Genomic DNA, 21,071 nt, shown 5'->3' on the forward strand with positions numbered 1-21,071 from the left:
AAATCACAGATCCCTGCAGTAATAGCAACCTAAGAAGACTACAATGCATTATATTGAAGTAAATGACTTAGTGAGGCTTAGGTTTCGCTTTTGTGTGAGTCATGCAGTTAAATGTCTAGATTAGAAAGAGGAGTAAACTCTCATCATGTGTGAGCATTAGCATAACAACTCCTGCCAAGCCTGGGGTGGGGAGGACGGTTCCTCTCTGGAGTTCCACCTTGGTACAACTCCCTGGGATAATAGACGTGATGGTAAACTTTAGGGCCAGCAGGACTAGCAGAGGGGAGGCAAGCAATTCCGTGCCCCTGACTTTCTTAACCATTTCTGCGGTTTTGGAGCACTAAGTCTAGACACAGAGGTGCTCCCACCAGCTCTGAACGTGCCCCTTCTCCACACCCACCTACATATCTCCAGTATGCATACAAAGGTTTCTCTATAAGATCTTGCGGGATTGGTGGGGTCAGATGCCATTGGAATAAGTTTATCGTGATTGCTTTAATAGTCACTGATGTAGCATCAGGCCAGCCTTTCCCAGATTAGGTAGCATTGCTCCATTATTTACCTACTAAATTGCTGTCTTCTTGGGTGACTGCATTGCTGCTCCATAGCTGTGTTTGAGCCCTTTATGTAACCTTGATATCAGACCTGTAGGGTTTGCTTTGTGATAGCGGGGACTTGGCTCTCATCAATGGCACATCAAACCCCACATTTTGTGGGGCCAAGAACATAATGCCTGAACTGTTTTTAAGAACAAAAACACATGTGCCCCCCTCACACTCACATGTGGGTGAATGTGGATTTGCTTTGTAAACAGCTCACACTTTCCTTGTGGGATATTAGTGCTGTTTCTCCTGTGACTTTTTTTATGGGGCTAGTCACCAGGAGTGAAGGGGAGGGGGAGGAGAATCTGGATTTTCCTTTAATTGGTGTGAAAGACAATGGGATGTAACATCCTTCCCAACCTAATTCCACAGAGTTATCCTCATACAGGTGTGAGTGTGTATTTGTTGTCCACCTCATCTAGAAAGGTGACTGATCCCAAGGGATATATGGAATGTAAGTTCTGACCTAGCACCTTTCAGATTTCCCTTGAAACTGTTTCTGTTGTTTCTCTTGGAGAGAGACGGTCAGGGTAAATATCACTTTAATTTGACATAATATGTTGGGATTTTAGCAGAGGATTTGGTGGTCTCTCATTAAAGTTAATTCATATTGGCTTGGAAATGACACTGTCGCATGTGCTTACAAACTGGCTGGAAGATTGGTAAGCAAAGGATAACGATAAATAGCAATTGCAGGAAGGTGTCCAGTTGGTACTGTAGGGGTCTATTAAATTCTGTCTTATTGAGAGTTCCTCAGAGATGGAGAAGAGGGTGTGGAGAGCATGTTCATGACAGTCACAAATGATACAAAATTAGGAGGTGCTGGGAGCCCAAATGAGGATAGATGTGTGTGTGATACGAAGGAACATAGAGATTAGAAATGTGGAGAAAAATCCTTTCCCAGCATGGAAAAGTGCAAGCTAATATATTGGGGAGGGTGTCGGGGTGAGTGTGGGAATAATCTGAAGCAAATCTATTCAGTGGCAAGCAGGGGCCTGTCAAGCTGTAATCCTGAAGGGCAGGCTTGGGGGTGAGGAGGACCAGGAGGCATGAAGTCTGAGAGCAAACCAGCCTAGTGGAGTTTTCGGTTACATATGCATAGGCATCTTGTAGATAGAATGGGGGAGATGGAGGAGCATCTGGAAGCAGCTGTCAAACTTTTTCCTTTCCCCAGACTGAAGTTAATCTCTTTCTGCAGGAACACAGCACAGTAGGGTGGGTGGAGGGCTTTTTGGGTGGACGGTGAGAGTGCAGGTTGGCCGAGAAACCTGGACTGGGGCTGCTGGTGGGGTTGTTATGGAGGGGCAGAGAGTTGGTAAAAATTGTAATTTACACAGTGCTTCTTGTGTGTCTTTCTGCTTGTGGGTCCTGTCTTTAGATTATAAACTGTCTGGGACACGGATCCGCTTCTATTCTGAGTCTGCAGCACCTAGCGCAGCGGGGTCCTGATCCTGTAGGTGCTACTGTAATAGGAATAATTTAAACATCTCAAAAAAGATATATTGGAATTGGAAAAGGTTCAGAAAAGGGCAACAAAAATGATTAGGGGTATGGAACGGCATCCGTATGAGGAGAGATTAATAAAACTGGGACTTTTCAGCTTGGAAAAGAGACGGCTAAGGGGGGATATGATTGAGGTCTATAAAATCATGACTGGTGTAGAGAAAGTAGATAAGGAAGTGTTGTTTACTACTTCTCATAACACAAGAACTAGGGGTCACCAAATGAAATTAATAGGCAGCAGGTTTAAAACAAAGAAAAGGAAGTGTTTCTTCACACAACGCACAGTCATCCTGTGGAACTCCTTGCCAGAGGATGTTGTGAAGGCCAAGACCATAACAGGGTTCACAAAGAACTAGATAAATTCATGGAAGATAGGTCCATCAATGGCTATTAGCCAGGATGGGCAGGAATGGTGTCCCTAGCCTCTGTTTGCCAGAAGCTGGGAATGGCGACAGGGGATGGATCACTTGATGATTACCTGTTCTGTTCATTCCCTCTGGGGCACCTGGCATTGGCCACTGTTGGAAGACAGGATACTGGGCTAGATGGACCTTTGGTCTGACCAAGTAGGGCCATTCTTGCGTTCTTATATTCTCCATCTGGGATGGTAACACTCTGATTGTGCCCCTTTAGCAACTCCCTCACTGGTCATTTTAATATATGTTTGCACCATTTCTTAGCTAGTGTCGGGGGTTTTCTACAGCAGTGCTTGTGTTACAGAGCTGGAACACTTGTCACCAGCTGAGGAATGTTTTTTAAGGAGAAATCATTAAATGTGTTAAGAAACAGGCATTATGTAGAGCTGGGGATTCAAGGGCTGCCACTCCAAATCTTCAGCTCTGCCACAGCCTGCCTGGATAAGTTTCTGTCCATGCTTCCCTGATTTTGCACGTTTGGCAGGAGGGAAAAATAAACCCATTCACTCTGTGCCAGTGTTGTTGGGAATCTTCTGCTTTCGTGAACCTTTGCATGCATACAAGGCAGCATTCATAAAACAGGCTAGCGCTGTTATGCATTTGAGTATTAATAAATATTGTCTTTTTCAGGATTATTATGGAATTACATTCCCTGCTCCTGCAACCTTGACAGGCAGAGATGGGAGCCTTGCTAACAACCCATACTCAGGTTAGTACTAATTGACGATGAGGATGCTGGTTGAATAGAAGCATTGGTTTCTGAACATAGGGCATGCTGCTATGGCCAAAGGCGCAATCCTGGCTTTCTCTCTGCAGGCAGCTTAGCCGGCCAGTCCAAACTAGTCAGACAAGAGCAGGAATCGTAAGTGGCTACATTTCAGCTTCTGACAACTGATTTCCTTAAGATGTTAACAGGAATATTCAGCCAATATCTACTCCATACACAAGTCCTATCATACGAAAGAGGGATTTAACTTCCGAATTGTAGTCCATCCCAAAGCCAATACAAGGTTGTTCCTTCTGGTGCTGTGTCTGGGTTTAGATGACTCCACTGATACCTTCCCAGGAGCAAAAGTTCTATCTGCAGCCTACTAACTCTTCTTCTTGGTATTCAGCCTCCTTTGCTCAGTGTCCATCTGTTACTCTTGGTTAGACTCTTTCAGACCTCTCTAACTGCCTCTCTGACTTCATTCCATTCCATTGTTACTGTTTGTATTGTGCTGACACCTACAGGATCTCTGCCTCCACACCCCCAAAAATTGATGAGCGCGCTACCTTGGAGGTTGTCCCCAGGACACTAGTGTGGTTAGGTTTCTTGTTCGGATTGCCTGGCGCTACTAGAAGGCCTCTTCTGGGCTACTAATCAAATTTCCCTTCCTACATTTTTAATTAGTTGGCCTCAGATGCAAGCCCGGCTTTCCTGGCCTTTATCTACTGTCTCCAGAGCTCTGGTGCTGTGAGGAACCAGCGATCTAATTGGTCATGCTTGGCAAATAGAGACCTTGCAGTGACTTGCATGTTTTTGTCAAAGGCCCTCATTCCTTTAGCCCAGGAGATGTTGCTAGCCAGGTTAACTTCTGGGAGAGTGATACTTTAACCCAATGAACTGTTTGCTGTTTGGCCACTCAGACCTTATGCTTTATAGTACATTTCATGTAATGATCTAACACTCAGTGACTGAATCCCCTTGTGCAACAGGTAAGTATTGTTATCTCCATTTTGTCAGTGGGATAACTGAGGCACAGAGAGTTCTCTCTTGGCCAGGGTCATGCAATGAGTTGCTGGAGTGGAACCCAGGAGTCCTGACTCTCAGTCCATGCTCTCACCACTAAACTCTCTCACCCTCTGGACTGTATTACAAGCCCATCCCTTGACAGTTTTTGCCAGTGCCGGAGAGCTGAGAAAGCAAAGGATGGGAAACAGCCCCCCTGAAACAGTTGATGGCTTTTCTTGCAGGTGATGTAACAAAATTTGGCCGCGGGGATTCTGCCTCCCCTGCTCCTGCTACCACCCTGGCCCAGCCGCAGCAGAATCAGACGCAGACGCACCATACCACTCAGCAGCCCTTCCTAAACCCTACGCTGCCCCCAGGATACAGCTACACGGGATTACCATATTACGCCGGCGTGCCAGGAGTACCCAGTGCATTCCAGTATGGGCCCACCATGTTTGTAAGTCATGGGAACTAAACCTTACACTGTTAGCTGCCCTCTTTGTGCTTCTCTAGCTTTGCCTAGTGCAGTCCTGGCCCTTTAAAGCTCCCCCTGTCCTGCAGGGCATTTCCGGTGAAATAAGGCTCAGCTTATGCGTGGAACTTCTTCTTTTGTATGGCAACTTGGCAAGCAACGTTAAAGCTTGACCTCCGAGTTTGTCATCCGCTCTGTGGCTTCCGTGTAAAACAACAGTGTCCGTGCAGGACCGGAGGAACTTTAAAAGGCCAGGACTGTAATATTCTAACTTTATGTAGGCAACGGTGAGTGGTATACAGCTACAGCAGAGAATGTTGATCAGTGTCAAAAACTGTTTGGGGTTGTGGGGGCAGGTGATGGTTCATCCAGGAATTACAAATTTGAGCCCAACTGTATTCTAGCAGCCCAGGATGGCCGCTGGAGAGGGAGGCAGAAACTGAGTCAGTAGCATGGGAGAGGCTGGAGAAATCAGTTAGGGGGAAGAGGCTATGGGACACCAATGGGAGACTGGGAGGCAAGGGGTTCCCTGGGGGAGGAGAAGGAGGTAGAGGGATAAGTGCAGACAGAGTCTGCACAGGGCTTGAATCCAGGCTTTGTACATTTTTATTATACAAAATAAATACCAGGCTCCCTGAGTTATGGGGCTGTAATCCCACCAGTGTGCTTGGGTGACTCCGGTTTGTGATCTCCAGATGCTTGAGTGAATTCATTGTTCACTGTTGGTTTTATAAATGTATAAAACATGCACGTTCCTTGGGGTGGAGATTACCTAGCAATTACAGAGCAAAGTTATCGTGTAGCCAAGCTTGGAAGATACTGTCCTCATTTTACAAGAGGGGTAAACTGAGGCAGAGAAGCTGTCACTCTCACAAGGCTATACAGCAGTCAAGGTTGGAAGTTGGAGTAGAACTCATGGGTCCTGGCTCCCAGTCCTGTGCTCAGAGCGCTAGATCTCACTGCTCTGAGGTACTGGGAAAGGAACCAAGGATTTCCTGGCACTTTAAAGGCTTCTATTTCACAGCTGGGAGATGCAGCACAGTGAGGCCAGCAGAGCCGTGGGATGAGCTTCCCCACTAGGTGGCAGTGGAAACTGGCTTTTATGCTGATTTCTAACTGAGAATGCCTTTTGCCTCCAGGTACCTCCAGCATCAGCCAAGCAGCATGGCGTCAATTTGAACACCGCTTCCACCCCGTTTCAGCAGGCAAGTGGTTATGGACAACATGGTTATGGAGCAGGTAAGGGTACTCCAGTGGACAGTGCATCTGTGCCATTTCATTTAATGTCCTCAGAGCTGCTTGCTCACTGTCGCACCATGTCTTGTCCACGTTGGCAGGCTATGACGACTTAACGCAGGGAACGGCGGCTGGAGACTACAGCAAAGGAGGCTACAGTGGGTCATCTCAAGCACAAAACAAATCTGCTGGCACTGGACCTGGGAAAGGTAACAAATAAAGGGATCTGAGGTGCACATAAGCACTTCAGATCAGGGATCTTGCAGGGCAAACTCCCAGTATTCCCAGTGTCAGGTCAGCATGACGACCAGCTCTCAAATAGGGTGAGTCCCAAGCTGTTTCTCCATCTCTCGTGTTCAAAATGCTTTTAATGTTCCAAACGTTCCTTCTAAGCCAATGGCTGAATTTGTGTAAGGAGGTGAGTGGCTGAAGTCCAGCTTTGCTCAGTTACACAGAGGAGAGACAGCAAACCGTTACCTCTGCCAGCTGGAAGCTAATGTTCAGATGTGGTGGAGGGATAGTGGCACTCCGCTGATGCTAGGTCCCTGATCCCAGAGCAGCTGTCTCTTTGCTGAAATGGTCACCAGTTAGATCATGAATGTTATTTACCAGAATCCAGAATCAACACCCTTTGAGGTGAAGGGGGCAAGTCACAGCTCTCTGAGTTAGTGTTTCAGGCTCTCCGGAGACTCCATCACTGATAGCATCCATTCATACCTGGAATGTTTTCTTTGCATAGCATAAGGGCTAGAACATTGATTTGTTTTATATGAAAGCTTAAATTCTGCAGATGCTAGTGGGACCATGTGAGAAATGTACAGTGACCCCCTGGCACCAACTAATCCAACCCTGACTTAAGTAAATACTGGCCAGAAAAGTCTTCCTCAGACCAGCTGCTCAGTACCTCTATCCTCAGCCTTGTTATTCATGTGTCTGAGAGCAGTGGAAACCCAGCCAGCCCAATCCTTTCATTCATCGGCTAGAGACTTTGATCTTTGTTTCTTGCGTAAGTGAAACGGCTCAAGTTGGGAGCCATGATTCTAGTTCAGACTGGGAATGAACGGCCACCTCCCAGCTGGTGATCAATCCCCTGCTAGGTTCTGATCCTGCCACGCTAGCTGCTTCAGCCGCTGTGGACCAGGGAACCATGCAGTGTCTTTTAACGTGCTCCCGAATTTGAGGGGAACATTGACTTCTCTTGCTCTAAATGAACGGTCAGTGCCCTAGGTACTACCCAGCTTGGTGCCTTAGGAATGGGGATAAAGCTTGTGGATAGTGGGCACAGGCAGCATACGCCAGTGGTCTCGCGCCCGATTTATAAAGGGAGCTCAGGAAATAGGCCTTTGCACTTTCTTTGGACTCTTAATGTGGGGAATTGTAGAGGGACTGGGATGGCATGGGAGGGAACGGCACACCCCAGCCAGGCGTAGCTTCATTTGATATAGTGTGTGTGTGTGTGTGTGTGTGTGTGGGGGGGGGGTTGACACAGAGGATGCAGGCAACAGCCAGTGAACATGATGGGGATCCCAGGAGCAAGGAAAAGGAAGATTCAGGTTGGGTTGCCTTCGGCTCTTTTGTTGTCAGCAGCTTTTTGTTTTCCAGGTGTTTCTGTGACCTCAAGTAACACAGGTGTGCCTGATATCAGTGGCTCAGTCTATAACAAGACTCAGGTGAGGAGCTATGGCCCATTCTTTCTGAGCAGCATGAACATGCCCTCCTCCCTCCTGTGCCCAAGGGTCACTGGCCAGTGTCATTTCAGCAGGACTCGTCCTCTCAGGGAGCCTCTTGGCCGCTGGTGATTTCTCAGCCCCATTCCACGGGGTAATCCCAGACTCTGGCCTGTCTCCAGCACTCACTCCACTTGATTTTAAAGAGGACTTCCAAGTGTCTCATTTGACACCACTGCTCTTTTCCATCCTTAGCCTGCTGTTGTCTGGCTGACCCATGACAAAGGCTGTTAATGTGGAAGCAAAGATTCCCACATTATTGCCTAACTTCCGTTGAGTCCTGAGATGCTTTTAAAATGCAATATCACAAATGTTTTAGGGCTGCATTGTCCTAAACGCAGGGCCATAGCATCATCTCGAGAGAGGCTGGACTGTGTGGACAAACACAGATCTATAATTATGGCCATTGACTTCCTCTGTTCCTTCTGGGCTGTGTGCGTATTGATACCAGATCACCGTGTCTTCCACCCAGTGCTGTTGTCTTCTGGCTTTTTGTGGTGCAGCTAGTCTCCCTTTTGAGAAGCTGTGGAATGAATGGGGTTAAATATTAGTTCCCTATTCCATGCTCTGGAGTGTGGAATCCCTGCGCCCTTTTGTAAGGGCATTGGGGTGGGGATCCATATAGGTATTTCTGTGTCCCCGGGATCTGCTCCTGCATTTCTGATGAGCGGGGCTGTACACTCTGAACAAAGGCACCCGGGCCTCAAGTCTGCTGCTCGGCACCAGACATGAGGGGTTGGGGACTTGAAGCAAAACTCCTGCTGTGACCTCTTGTGCCATTTTTACTGAGCAGCCCTGACTGGCTTGAATATTTCCTGACTTTGTGATGAGCAAATTGATTGCTAAGAACTAGTTGGTTTTTTTGCTGGTCTGCTGCATTGTATTGAATGTGCATGAATTTCCTGCCTATGGGGAAGCCAAGAGGCCATCTTCTACTGTTAACAACAGACGCCATTTAGTGTCTGTCAATGGATCATTTAATCTTGGGTCATTGGCAATTACTACTTGGTTGTGGTCGTACCCACAATGTACTAGGGACTTTCTAAACACTTAAGAATGGCTTCTGCTCTGAGGAGCTTGCAGTCTTAGGACAAACAAGTAGATAGGTCAGAGAAAGTGAAATCACAATGGGCAACTGATAGCCAAGTCAGCCGATTCACTCCAGACAGCACAGCAGTGTGCCTTTAAGAGGAAAGGGAACACCTGATTGTAAATATCTAGCTAAAGTGGATCTGGGTTGGTAAAGAGTTAAAGTTCTCTTTGCTCAGGCAACTCTTGCCCTAGTTTGGTCACCCAAAGGGCACTGAGGAAAGTGTCTAACTGCTTCCCTGTTGCCTCCATGCAGACGTTTGACAAGCAGGGATTCCATGCCGGCACACCGCCTCCTTTCAGCCTGCCATCTGCTCTTGGATCCACTGGGCCACTGAACCCTGGTGCTGCCCCAGGTTATGCTCCAGCCCCGTTCCTGCATATCCTGCCTGCACATCAGCAGCCTCATTCCCAGATGCTGCATCACCACCTTCAGCAAGATGGGCAGGTGAGTCTATCAATCCCTGGTGCCTTTCTGAGGCTGCTGCTCAAAGTAACTAGATGACCATCAGCCAGAGAGCGTGTCCAAACTGATCCCACCCATCACAGGCACTCTGTCCTGTTCCTTTTGGCTCTGCCCATTGGCAAAGTACCTCGCTAGGTAATACAGCCTAAACTGCCATGTAGCCTTGGGTAGGGTGGGGGAGATGCTGTTCCCAAGAGGCTAAAATGGCTTTGTGGCAGTTTCCCCCTTGGTGCACACAATCTCAGTGCAGAGGCAGACAGCTCTAGCAGCCAGCAGAGACTGCCACTTTCCTTTCCTGGGCAGGTCACGGAGATGTTTACAACCATCATAATTGTTCTGACAATAAAAGAAATACAGCTAGCAGCAAAATAAGCCCCCTCGCCAGCTTCCCTCGTATCTCTGGTGGTTTTGCATTCAGTTTCTCTGGCCAGTTCATTTCCCTTCATCTCTGTTAATGTCTCTTGAAAAATATGCGAAGTTCTGCTTTGAGTCGGAACATAACAAATTGTTTCCCTGTCCCTGGATGTGTGTGATGTCTTACGCCTGTGCACCCTGGTGTCCCTGGAGGGATCTCCTTTGCCCATCCAACTTCTGACCATTTTCCTTCACTCTCCTTGTTTTTACATGCCTCTTCCAATTAGTTTTCTGCAGTGTGGCTTATTAGCCAGAGAAATCATGGACTTAGTTCAGGTCATGCAGCTGGTCACATTCTTGATCTAGAGTTGGCTGGCATTGGGGTCAGTCACTTGGATGATTTTCCTGGATCATGGGCCAATCATTGCCTCCTGCTGTTTGAGTTTGGGGTACACCTTTCTTTTTAGGGTGGGGAATGTGTTTTGTTCCTGTGCCCTAAGAGACTCACGGAACTGGAGTGTCCCTAGAGGAGGACTGAGGGAAGGCAGCCTTGTTCCTTTGACAGACTACTCTGTCAATGATTAGGTAGGCTTTAATAAGTCTTTCATCATCACCACAGTGACCCCAAGTGTCCTAGGCCTCAGATTTGTCCTCCTAGGTTATCTTGGTTAACAGATGATCAGCAAGAGAGGAGGTCGCTCGGGTGCTGGTTGGGGAAGTCTCAAGCTGACTGCATCAAAGATTTTTAAAAAGAACTTTTATTGTGAGTGGTCAGGAGGCAGAGGGAGAGGGGTCTCTGCTCCACCCACACTCAGTCAGCTGACTTGTTTCAGGTCTTGGACAGCTTGGTTACTCCTAGTACTGCTCGGCTGAGTCGAGTTCCTCTTCTTCTGAGGAAACGGCTAGTTGCTCTGTGGTGAAAGTCACCTAGATTCGGGCTGGGTTGTCTGCATTCGGGGAGGCAGGACAGTATCTTGGCAGCAGGGGACAAACGCTGCAGCATCTTGGCTTGAGTGTCTGCCCGTAATGCATGTTGAGGTGCTAAGAGAACTTGACACCACAACCTGTGCTCTGGGCCCATGTCCTTCCTGACTGTTAAAGACCAGTGCTAGTGGAGATTGGTGTTTTCCAAGCAGATATGGGATGGCCTCAAGGCCAGTTACATCATGTGACACAGCCAGAATGACGGTCATCCAGAGTTGACTCTTCCCTTTGGGGTTCAGGTGTTGTAAAGGTTGTGGCAAAATGATTCTCAGAGCATCCAGATGCTTTGATTCTCTTGACCTGTAGAAAGCTGGGTACTGGCCGTGCCCTCAGTGTGCAGTTTCAAGGAATCTCTTCCATGCAACAGATGATCGTTCCCAGCCATCTCCTTGCTGCAGCTGCAGCAGGCAAGAATGTTTTCTGGCTGAAAAGGGGCAGCGAGGTGGCTGGCTGACTTGCTCCAGATGGGGCAAGCCTTGTGGAAATGAGCTTACTCAGCACTTCTGCCATGTGTTCCCAGTGGGATTCGCTTTGGCTGTTTGTGGATTTTGTTGAGGCTCCAGAGTGGGGCCAAGGGACACCATTTCCCTGCTTTATCACAGACCTTGCTACTTTCAAAGGCAACCCCAGGGCTGCTGAGAGGATGGATGGAGCAGGCAGGTAATAAATGCAGTGTGCTCCCTGAGGCTTCAGGATTAGGGATCCAGCCGTGGTGGCTTCTGATCTGAACATGTGCTCCCTTTTCATTTCTTTCCAGGGTGGATCTGGCCAGCGCAATCAGCCAAGCACCATGCAGCAAAAGTCTCAGGCTACCAAAACCGCCTATGGCACTTCTCCATACTGGACAAACTAAAAACGAAACAAGGAAGGGGGGGAGGCAGGGGGAGACTGAAAGAAGAAAAAGCCGATGCCCATTCCTGGAACTATTAGGAGAAAAAGTAACTGCTCAGCCAAACGTCTGTGCGGGGAGAACTGCAGCCAGCCATCCTTCTGTGGCGCTCGCCCGCTCCCTCTTTGAGTTGCTGTTGTATGTAATATATTTATGTATGTATTTGTAAATGTAATAGAGCCTAAATGTGGTTTCTGCATCTTTGCAGCCTGTTTTATTTTCTTTGTAGGGAGAATTAATTATTCACTTCCATTCTGCACCAGGGCATCTTCCTTGGTTTTTGTTTTTTTTAAGCTCGAAGGGCTTTATAATCTGTCAAAAGACAAACTGTGCCATTTTTGTTGAAGGAGCCCATTTATTTAACGCAGTTCCTAGTTCAGGCAGATGGGAAGGCCTGGCCCGAAAGACAAATCAAGGGTTCTGTCTCCTGTTGGTTTGATTTTTTCCTTTCAGATGTAGCCGTTACTTTTTTAAACTGTTTTTTGTGGGCCCTCTCCCTTCTTTTGTCCCCTACCTCCCCCCACCGCCTCTGGTGTGGAAGACTAACTCTCGTGGACAGTTTTGTTACCGTGGCCACGAGCTGCAGCATCATCTTTTTATTTCACAATTTTTAAATAAATAAAAAAAATTTGACAGGGTTTTTTGTTTCTCTAGCAAGAGACTTTGGATGGCTCAGTCAGTGTGTCCTGGAACCTCCTTTGCATCATTAGAGGCAAAACTATGTAGCGGTTTCTTAAATAAAAGTATAAGCTGTCTCTTGTACCTCTTCTTGCCCCAAGCCGCCCCTGCCCAGGATACCCAGAGCTAATGGATGGAAACTTCATTACCCCTCCCCACTTTTTTTTAAAAAAAGACTGATGGAGAAAGCTATTAGTCCTTCCTGTCCTGCACCAGTACGGTGAATGTTTTAGAAGTTTCATTTCTTTTTAGCCCTTACTCCACCTAATAAAGATCTGAGCGTATAACTGGTGTTTGCTGTCTCCATTCACAAAGACTCAAGGAGCAGTTGCTTTCTAAACCCCTTCCCATTCCCTCTCCTGCAGACAGTGGGATGAGACCATCAGCGTGGGTGAGGGGTTTTGGGGAAAAGGGGTGTCCGTGCCTTCAAAGGGACTGGTGGCTGTTTAGAATTGAGTAGCTGGATCGCTGCTAGTTAAGCTTAGTGGGTGTAAAGGGAGTTCAGAGGGGTGCATGGTGAGATCTGTGCACCTCATCCTGGAGCCTGTCACTCTACAGCCCCATGCACTGGAAATAGCATCTCCTTTCTTCATCATATTACCTCCCTGCTTTTTCAGTAGATGGCCTTCAGGCTGGTCCTCTCCTCCCCATTCTACTCCCCCAGAAATGTAGCTTCGTTGATACAGCTGTTGGGCTTTTTAAAAAAAAAAAAAAAAAAAAAAAAAAAAAGGCTGCCAGTGTCCAGGGATAAATCTTCCTTTAATCAGAGGGACAAATGCGAAAGTGGCCCCAGGCGCCAGCATGTGCAGTGATACTCTGGCACCTCTAGCCAATTTGAATGCACCAGCGACATTGGTAAGGAAGGGTAGAGAGGAGCTGCCTTCCAATGCTCTTGTAAAGAAAGAAAAAAGGATGTTGTGGCTGAAGTGAGAGGTGAAGTCACCAGAAATGTGAGTGGCTCCTTTCACAGTGGGGATCAGTACTGACATCTTTCTCCCATCCTAGGGTGGGAGTCTAATGCACATCTTAATGTTGCCTTCAGCTCAGAACTACAGCCAGCAGAGTAGAGACTTGCCTGACCACTAAAACAGAATAGGGCCAGAGTAAGCAATGAATACAGAAGACTTAACCTGCTGGCATTTTCAGTAGGTATCTTAGAAAATGGCTGTCAGCCCAAATATGTCATTCGTGAGCACAAATGTCCTGTCAAGGTTGAGCTGCAAAGCCCCAGAGGTGGTCCAAAGTGGTCCTTCTTTGCCTGTGTGCTAAAAGCCACTGATGAACACCATTGGGTGTGTTTTGCTTACAGCTGGGTCAGGAAGTCCCTAGGGCCTCATGACACTTTGGCTTGGGATTTTCATGCTGGCTTCAGTTGGATCAGCTCTGCAATGTATGTATTGCTAGAGCACAGGACCACTTCATGCAATAGCATTTTGCCCTGTGCAAGCTGCTCCTGGTGGAATTCAGGGCAACACAGAACCACCCAGACATCAAGTTCCTTTGCAGGACCCTTTAATGCTTCCCTGTGGGAAGGCAATGGAACAGTTTTCTTGCCAGGTGCTGCAGGCTGAGGAAGAAGTAATGACTCTCCTTTAGGGAAAATGGGAATATTTTAAACCATTTTGGGGTCCAAACTTTTCAAAGGCTACTCAAGCCTGAACACCACTTTTCCTTCAGGCTGCCTATTTACTTAGGCTTTTCTGCATCTGTTTCCAGTCTGAAGCAGAAATAGGTCTTGGGGGTAGGAGAGGCTTTCTGGACTTTTAAGAGAGTACCCAGAGAAGGGAAAACACTAGGAACATCCTATTTATTTATTTTTTTTGCTGGAGGAGGAGGGAAGGAGAGTTACAGCAAGAGATGCAATATTCTCTTTGAACTTTGGACAAGATTTTGAAGTATTTTTTTTTTTCTCATGATGTGACCAAAGTTAAGTGGGGTTCTTAGGCCTCTGTGGGAGGTGCACAACAACTCTGCTCCCAGTTGGAAATTCACCCACCAGCAGGCCAGCCTGTGCTCTAAGCACCATTTACAATGTTCTGGGTGGTTTGTGAGCTCTAGGCCCTCTGGATGGGGGTAAGTTTCACCCATTACTAAGCAGGGCTTCAGTAAGCTTACTCAGAGATAGCCCTGGGAGAGCAGACCTGGTCTATTACTGGTACAACCACAGACTCATTTGAGAGTAGGGAACCTAGGCATACTGAGTGAGGAGAGGTGTCTCTGATGGTATTGGTTTGCTGACCTAACTGTAGGCAGGTGCTGGAAAGAACACAGTTGGAGTCTACCCCCACCTTAGCAGGGATTAGGTGACTCAATATGGTTTAATAGATGTCTGAAGTGGGGCTATGTATTGACCAGCTTTGACCATGAAGGGTCCAGCCTTCCCTTTTCAGAAGCAGGAGGTGCTTTTAATCTACCTCCTTGGCGATTCCAGCTCAGATTTTAGAGCTAGCTGGCATTAAGACTGGCTCTTCCATTGATTAGCTGGCTCTGGGGCTGCAGAGACCAGCTTTGCCCACAGTGTGGATAGTCATCACACAGTGTATAACCCTCCACTACTCATTGCTACAGATGGAGTGTCCAGTTGCAGTGTAGACATACCATGACACACTAAGGGGTTATTTAATTGCAGTGTAGACGGTTGCTGGGTCCTAGAGCTGGGCTGTCTATGCTGCAAGTAAAATTCAATAGTGGTTATTCAGGGGCCTTCAGCTAGGTGAGACAACAAGCACTAAATACAATGAGCTTATTTACCCACATTCTAGCACTTTACTGACAAGGTAAGAGCTATTCAGAAACTTGAGTGGATTTAGGATTAACATTTCCAGTACATCAAACCAAATTATCCTGTCACCATAAGATTAGGGTCCAGAAGAATTTGTAAAGGTGTGAAATTTAAACTTATGAAGCAGAGACACTAAGAGGGTAAAAACAACAAGGATTCTGGTGGCACCTTAAAGACTAACAGATTTATTTGGGCATAAGCTTTCGTGAGTAAAAACCTCACTTCTTTGGATGCATAAGAGGGTATCTGTTAGTTGCAAATTCCACTTAAGATAGGTTTGTTGTGGGGTCATTTCCCCTCACAAGGGTTTGGACAGGCACTGGCCCTGCATAGGAAATATTTGCATCAAGGGGTCCTTACAGGTGCTCTAGGCAACACTAGAGTAACAAAAATGAAAGAGCAGTGTTACACAGTGAAGACTGGATATTCTCACCCCTGTTGAGGTTTTTCCAGCATACAAATTCATACCTGCCTTTGCCAGCTGTCCCCTGCATTACACACAGCAGTATAGGAAATAGTTAAGTACTTCCTTAGCTTTGACACCAATCCAATGTGTCCAGGGCAATGCAGTACAGCTCCCGTAGCCAGCCCTTCCAGGCAGTCATGCCAGGACCATCTTCGCCCAGCTCCACGCACACGGAGGTGTGGCACACGCAGTGGTGGGAGAACTGCTTGCTGAAGCGGTGTACTACCATTCAGGGCAATTCACCGTTCAGTACGTTATGTTCTAGCAGTAGTTGCAGGTCATCGTGAGTGGGTAATGCACTAGAGGGAAATGTGTGAACTGGCCCTGATCTAATTTTAGGCCTATTATAGCATTTGTTCATTCTAACATCAGCAAATACTCATTCATGGGGAAGGGGAAGAGGGAGATTGACATTTAGAACGGTCAGGCTAAGCTGACCCAGTACACAGTGGTCCATGACAGCAGCTTTCTTCAACCAGGTCTTGGCTTAAGGGCTGACAGGGTACAGGTCACTCCAGTAGCTCTTCCAAGTCCATTTCCACTAAGCAAAGAGGCATCAGGGTCTGCTGTGACCACTTGAGCCAGGTTTCACTGGGGTCATGCTTTGCTCCCACTGAAAGCAGCAGCAACGCTTGTTACGTTAATGGGAACGTGCTCAGGCCCCGTATCAAGCAAGACATGTTTAGGCAATTGAGACATTGGATTAATTCCAGTCCAAGAAAAAACCTGGACCCCCCATATTACTAAGCTTTGTTTTAGAACAATATTAAGTCCTCTCTCTTCTTTGTCAATTAAACTTACCATTTCACTTAGTCCTGCCTTGGGGGGAGGAGGGGGGTGGGCTGGACTAAATGACCTTAAGGTCCCTTCCAGCCCTATGAGGTTGTCAGCTATGTTAAGAGTAGTTCACCACTATTTTTCATGCTGTAGCTCAGGCCTAAGTGGCCGTTTCTCCATACTGCTCTGGTCTGTCTTGAGAGCATGCTTGGGGCAGGATGGATTTTCCCCACCCCAACATTAATGCTAAAGCCTAGCATTTTGGGGGCAGGGTCTAGATCTTTTATACAACCCTTGAACACTAGGTGTTGCCACTCTGAAGGCCAGACAGGGCCTCAGCACCCCTTCAAAGAGCTGGCATTCAGAGCTTTTAACCTATGCAACAAAGTGGTCTGGTTGACAGGGAAGTAACAATACAGGGATATTTTTATTTCACATTTTATTAGTAGAGAGATGTGCAGAAAAGACAAAATAAACTATTGAAGGGGAAGACAACACAAAATGCATCAGTTAATCCTTTCTGGTAAATTATATTGAAGGGGGAAAAAAAAAAATTAAAGGAAACATCCAGGATTTTCAGCTAAGAAAACTACTAAGAAAATCTAGTGCACCCTGCTGGTCTCAGAATGGTTGAAAACTGCACTTGAATTATAAATGTAAACGTCAACATTGGTTGGGATGGGAGACGGGGTAAGAAAAGAATACACAGGTCAGGTAAACATTTTTCCTCATAATCTCAAATAGTTTCATAGTCATACTTCAGTTGTTTGCATCTTGAAAAGGAAACCAGCAAGTCAACAAGCAATGACACTGCAGGGGACGGAGGGGGAGAGAAGTTAATCTGGCTAATGTAGGAGCTCTTGGAACAGGTTTTTTAAAAAATAAAAATAAAATAAAGGACAACAGAAGAATCATGATAACGCATCTTACAACACCAAGCTTGAGAATACAAATCACTGGAGAGTATACAGTGAAGACGGTCAAAGTACAAGGGAAAGATCCTGAAAGATGCAGTATCCTCATTTCAAACCAAGTCATCAGCACAAATGGTGTTGCATCAATTGGGTTGTTTGCGTCCCTATCTTAAGTCATCCCCTTCACCACCATCACCACCCCAAAAAAAATAAAAATATGAGGTTGGTTTCCCTAGAAAGCACCAACTGCCTCAGAGGGAATAGTTCTTAGGAGAATAACTATTCCCATGAATGAGTTCAAGGGATATGCGCTTGGTTCTTGCAATCTAATTGCACTGTATACATTCCTATTGGTTTTTAAGAAGCTAGTACACCGCAGGTGCTCGATCTGGAAGTATACATTTCTGACTGAAACTGTTTGCGTTAGTGGTAACTGCACTACACGCCTCATGCAGGAGCCCCATTTGCTCACTCCAAAAATGCTGCAGGGAAAAGGTCCCTCACTCCTGGAGAGGATGGTGGGCAAAGCCTTATGTGACTCAGTAGTAACAATCTGACTGCTGAAGGAGAGGTACTGACTAGCGCCCAAGGGAATGCCATGCAGGCAGGCAGACTGAGGTCCTTGTATGCGGTGTGAGGACATGGGTGGAGGGATGCAAGTTTAAGTAGGAGGCTGCCTTTAATAAATAAGGCAAAACAAGGTGCTTTTTCTGGTCATGCCATGGGGCACAGGGAGGGTGTTTCCCCACCAGCAAGCTGGTGCTAATGTCTCATACCATGTCCTGGAATGTCTTGATAGGATCACACAGTGGAGCCTTCAGAAAGAAGCAAGAGGAAAACGTGGCTGTTCCTATCAGCAAAAAAGGCTTTAACCAACATTTTAAAAACCGCTGGACGTGAACCCTGCGTTTCCAGGCCCTGGCATAATGTTCCTGCTCTTTCCTTGTAGCGGAGGCTGGACTGCTTTCAACTCCAAACAGCTGGCACCTTACTTCAGGATCTTTTTATTTATATATAATAAAAAATATAAAAAAAAACAAACCAGCTCCCAGCTCAGGGGACACATCCGCTCTTCTGATACCAGGAAGTCACAGCCCTTGTGCTCACAGATCCAGCACTCCCAGCTTTCACTTTATTAACAAGATAGAAGGCTTCCCCAGCCAATCAACTTTGAGGAGGCAGGGTTACTGAAAGGTGGTGACATGCCACTGGAAACCCTGAGGACAAGGGGGCAACCAAAATGTCATTAAAAGGAGCCTGTAAGGGCCTGACAACAGTCCTTACTCCCCCCCACATAGACAAACCTCCCACTGAAGCCAGAACAGCACCGTGAGTCACTCTACACCACTAGAGTAGGTTCTTGAAGCAATGAGAGGCTCAGTATACTTGAAATGCTGTCCTAATCAGTGGGCAAAAGATAGTCCCAAAGGCCAACTCAGGGTGCCACACCGCAGCCACATCACAACAGTGCTTTATAATGGATTTGTGATGTCAACCAGGTTAAGCAATCAAATTCTGCTCAAAAAGTTTGAGGCTGGTAGGTCGGATCTTCTGCCAACAGCTCCCCAGCACATGCAAGAGATGCTTGAGTTGCTGAACTGCCTGAATTTTGCACACCACCCAGTTAACATGCTGACAGCCTAGCGGCAGCTATTTCTAATCCTGGTTTGCAGAGCTCCCCTCAGCCATCTGGGTCCATGCACCTTTTTGACACCTCTTCAGCCATGAACAAGCTGGCATCAGTATTTGAGTGACCACAACAAAGCTTGGGCACCGGGATCCCCTTTCCCTCTCCAGTAATGAGGACAGTCTTGGTTTGACGGTCAATTCAGGAAGTCTGTCCACGGATCAGCATGGGGAAGGCCAGACTGATATTTCTAGTTCTTGTGAGTGCATTGTTGCACAAGGGAATTTTGGATTCTGCTTCAAGGCCCACAATCTACAGCAGCAAATCTTAGTGAGCCCCATCATTTGCCAACTCACAACTAGTCTTACCCATTTAAATAAAAAAAAGGTAGATGCTAAAAGTCAGTAGACATTTGGGGTGCAGAGAAGAGCAACTGGCATCTACGACTAACGCACAGACTAGACTCGCCCAAGGTGTAGTAGCTTATTGAAAACGGCAGATTCTAGACACTGAACACATGCTCCTAGGACTAATACTGGCTGACTGAACCTGCCACCACTTTTAAGGTGGCCAACTTTGCATTCTGAAGCAGGAGAGGATTTAAGTTTCACGATTCCCTCCCAACAAGGGGAGCCAGCAGCATTCTAACAAACGGCATAGTGATTTCTAAACCCCAACCAGTCTGAAAAATAAATAGCAACCCAGGGCTCAGTTGTACAGATGTGACGTGTTAAGTGTTTATTTTAGGGTTCATATCATACACTTGGTAAAAAGGCAGCTGATTCTGCCCTCTGGGCACAAGGCTCCAGGGGCTGTCTACTTCCTAACTAGAACAGGCTGAAAAGGAATACTGTACCTTTCAGTAAAACATTCCATCAAGCTCAACACACAGTAGCTTACACTCTCTGCCCCAAGCCTTGAAAAAAGGGAAAAAAACCACCACCACCACAAAGCTACACGAATGTGCACACGTTATTATTGTAAATGGAGCAGCTAAACCTTGGCAATTTGCTTTTTTGTGTGGTTTTGTTTGTTTTTTCTTCCCAGTAAATGCAGCACTTGTGAACTCCCAAGGACCCAACTTCAATGGGTTCGTTCCAGCTTTAAATACATTAAACATCTCGATGCAAGACTGTGTTTAATTAAAGTATTTAAACACAGCCCAAACCTGTTTCACTGTGAACGTTTCGTAGAGAAGCGAGAGGGGGAGTTTCTTTCTTAAAAAAGAAATCATAATACAGTGATGAAAGGGTTAAGAATGCAGGAATTCAGACATTCTGTGAAGGGTCTCTCTCTCTCTCGAAGAGGTCCATAAAAAAGAGCAAACAGAGATCCGTACAGCAGGAGACAAGAGTTTGTTGTTGATTTCCCCCCTGTATTTTTTGCTGGACTGTTGCTAGGTTACCACTGCTCCCTTTTGGCCTGAGTCCGCAGGGCAGTACAGGGGCATGTAGGGAGCAGGTCACGACTCTTCGTTGCCAGAATCATCATCATCGTAACACTCGGCATCTTCCTCCTCCTCGTCTTCATCATCAATGTCGTCATCGTACAAGTCGTCATAAAGCAAATCTGAACTGTTGTCATTGGAAGGCACTTTAGTTTTGATGCAGTACTCTGCCAGCGTAGTGGGGACCTTCACGCCATCCTTTTCCGCCTCAGCCTTGGTAGCCAAAACCTGTTTCCTGCAAGGTAGAGAAGAGAAAGCAGCAATGTGATCACAGGTTCGGCCGTAGCTTTCCCTTCCAAAACACTTGCAGAGCAATCTCCAAGAACCAACATAAACCTCATCCCGGTGCAGAGACAATGAAGCCATTTGAGCACGTGCATTCCATAGGAAGACAGCAGTTGAGTCAAAAGTAATGCAAGTGAAGCTAACACACAAGTTTGTTTTCCTCCAGTCACTAGTGTGGGGTTGCTACAAATTGTCAGTCCCAGTAAACTCTTCCAAAACTCCAGCAACACAAGATAGTGTATTTTAAGGTCCAATATTAGTGACTTGCATAAGCTAGTTACAGGTAGAACATTTCATTGCATTAATCAATCAATCTTCCTCTTTCCCAAAAAGGGGTCCTTAAAAAAAAAGGGGGGGGAGAGGGGGACAGACATATCAAGTGGTTTCCTCTGGTGCTACCGTCTTAAAGTTTCTCCAAAAGCATTTAAGTTCCACTAAAAGTTTTATCCAGCTATACTTCGGATGGCATTTTCAGAAGTGCTTAGCACTGCTGTGCTCCCACTGAAGTAAATGCAAACAGCTGAGTCAATGCCAAGCGTCTCTGAAACTTCAGTTTAACTAAATGTTGGCTACCTTGAGCTACAGATCCAGTCCTTTCTAGCAACAGTCTTTGGAAGCCATTACATGTGTGTGTGCAGATGAT

General features: G+C 46.6%; 2 protein-coding genes across 3 annotated transcripts in view; one reads left to right on the top strand and one right to left on the bottom strand.

The window, feature by feature from the left end:
* UBAP2 (ubiquitin associated protein 2) overlaps positions 1-12,421 on the top strand; it is a gene marked incomplete at its 5' end in the record, with an annotated part of 53,558 nt that extends 41,137 nt beyond the window's left edge. For both annotated transcript variants that reach the window (XM_034773010.1, XM_034773011.1), the window contains 7 exon segments: positions 3,152-3,230; positions 4,478-4,692; positions 5,847-5,946; positions 6,045-6,152; positions 7,546-7,613; positions 9,016-9,207; positions 11,321-12,421. In XM_034773010.1, the coding sequence (XP_034628901.1) occupies positions 3,152-3,230; positions 4,478-4,692; positions 5,847-5,946; positions 6,045-6,152; positions 7,546-7,613; positions 9,016-9,207; positions 11,321-11,416 (858 nt within the window).
* A 4,142-nt stretch (positions 12,422-16,563) lies between these two features.
* The window catches only part of UBE2R2 (ubiquitin conjugating enzyme E2 R2), a 44,426-nt gene continuing 39,918 nt past the window's right edge, over positions 16,564-21,071 (bottom strand). Inside the window, exon 5 of the mRNA XM_034773735.1 lies at positions 16,564-20,378. Within this exon, the coding sequence (XP_034629626.1) occupies positions 20,159-20,378 (220 nt within the window). The 3' untranslated portion in view covers positions 16,564-20,158. The remainder of the gene's footprint in view (positions 20,379-21,071) is intronic.

The sequence above is a fragment of the Trachemys scripta genome, chromosome 6 (genome assembly GCF_013100865.1).
Source record: "Trachemys scripta elegans isolate TJP31775 chromosome 6, CAS_Tse_1.0, whole genome shotgun sequence".
NCBI classification, from domain to species: Eukaryota; Metazoa; Chordata; order Testudines; family Emydidae; genus Trachemys; species Trachemys scripta.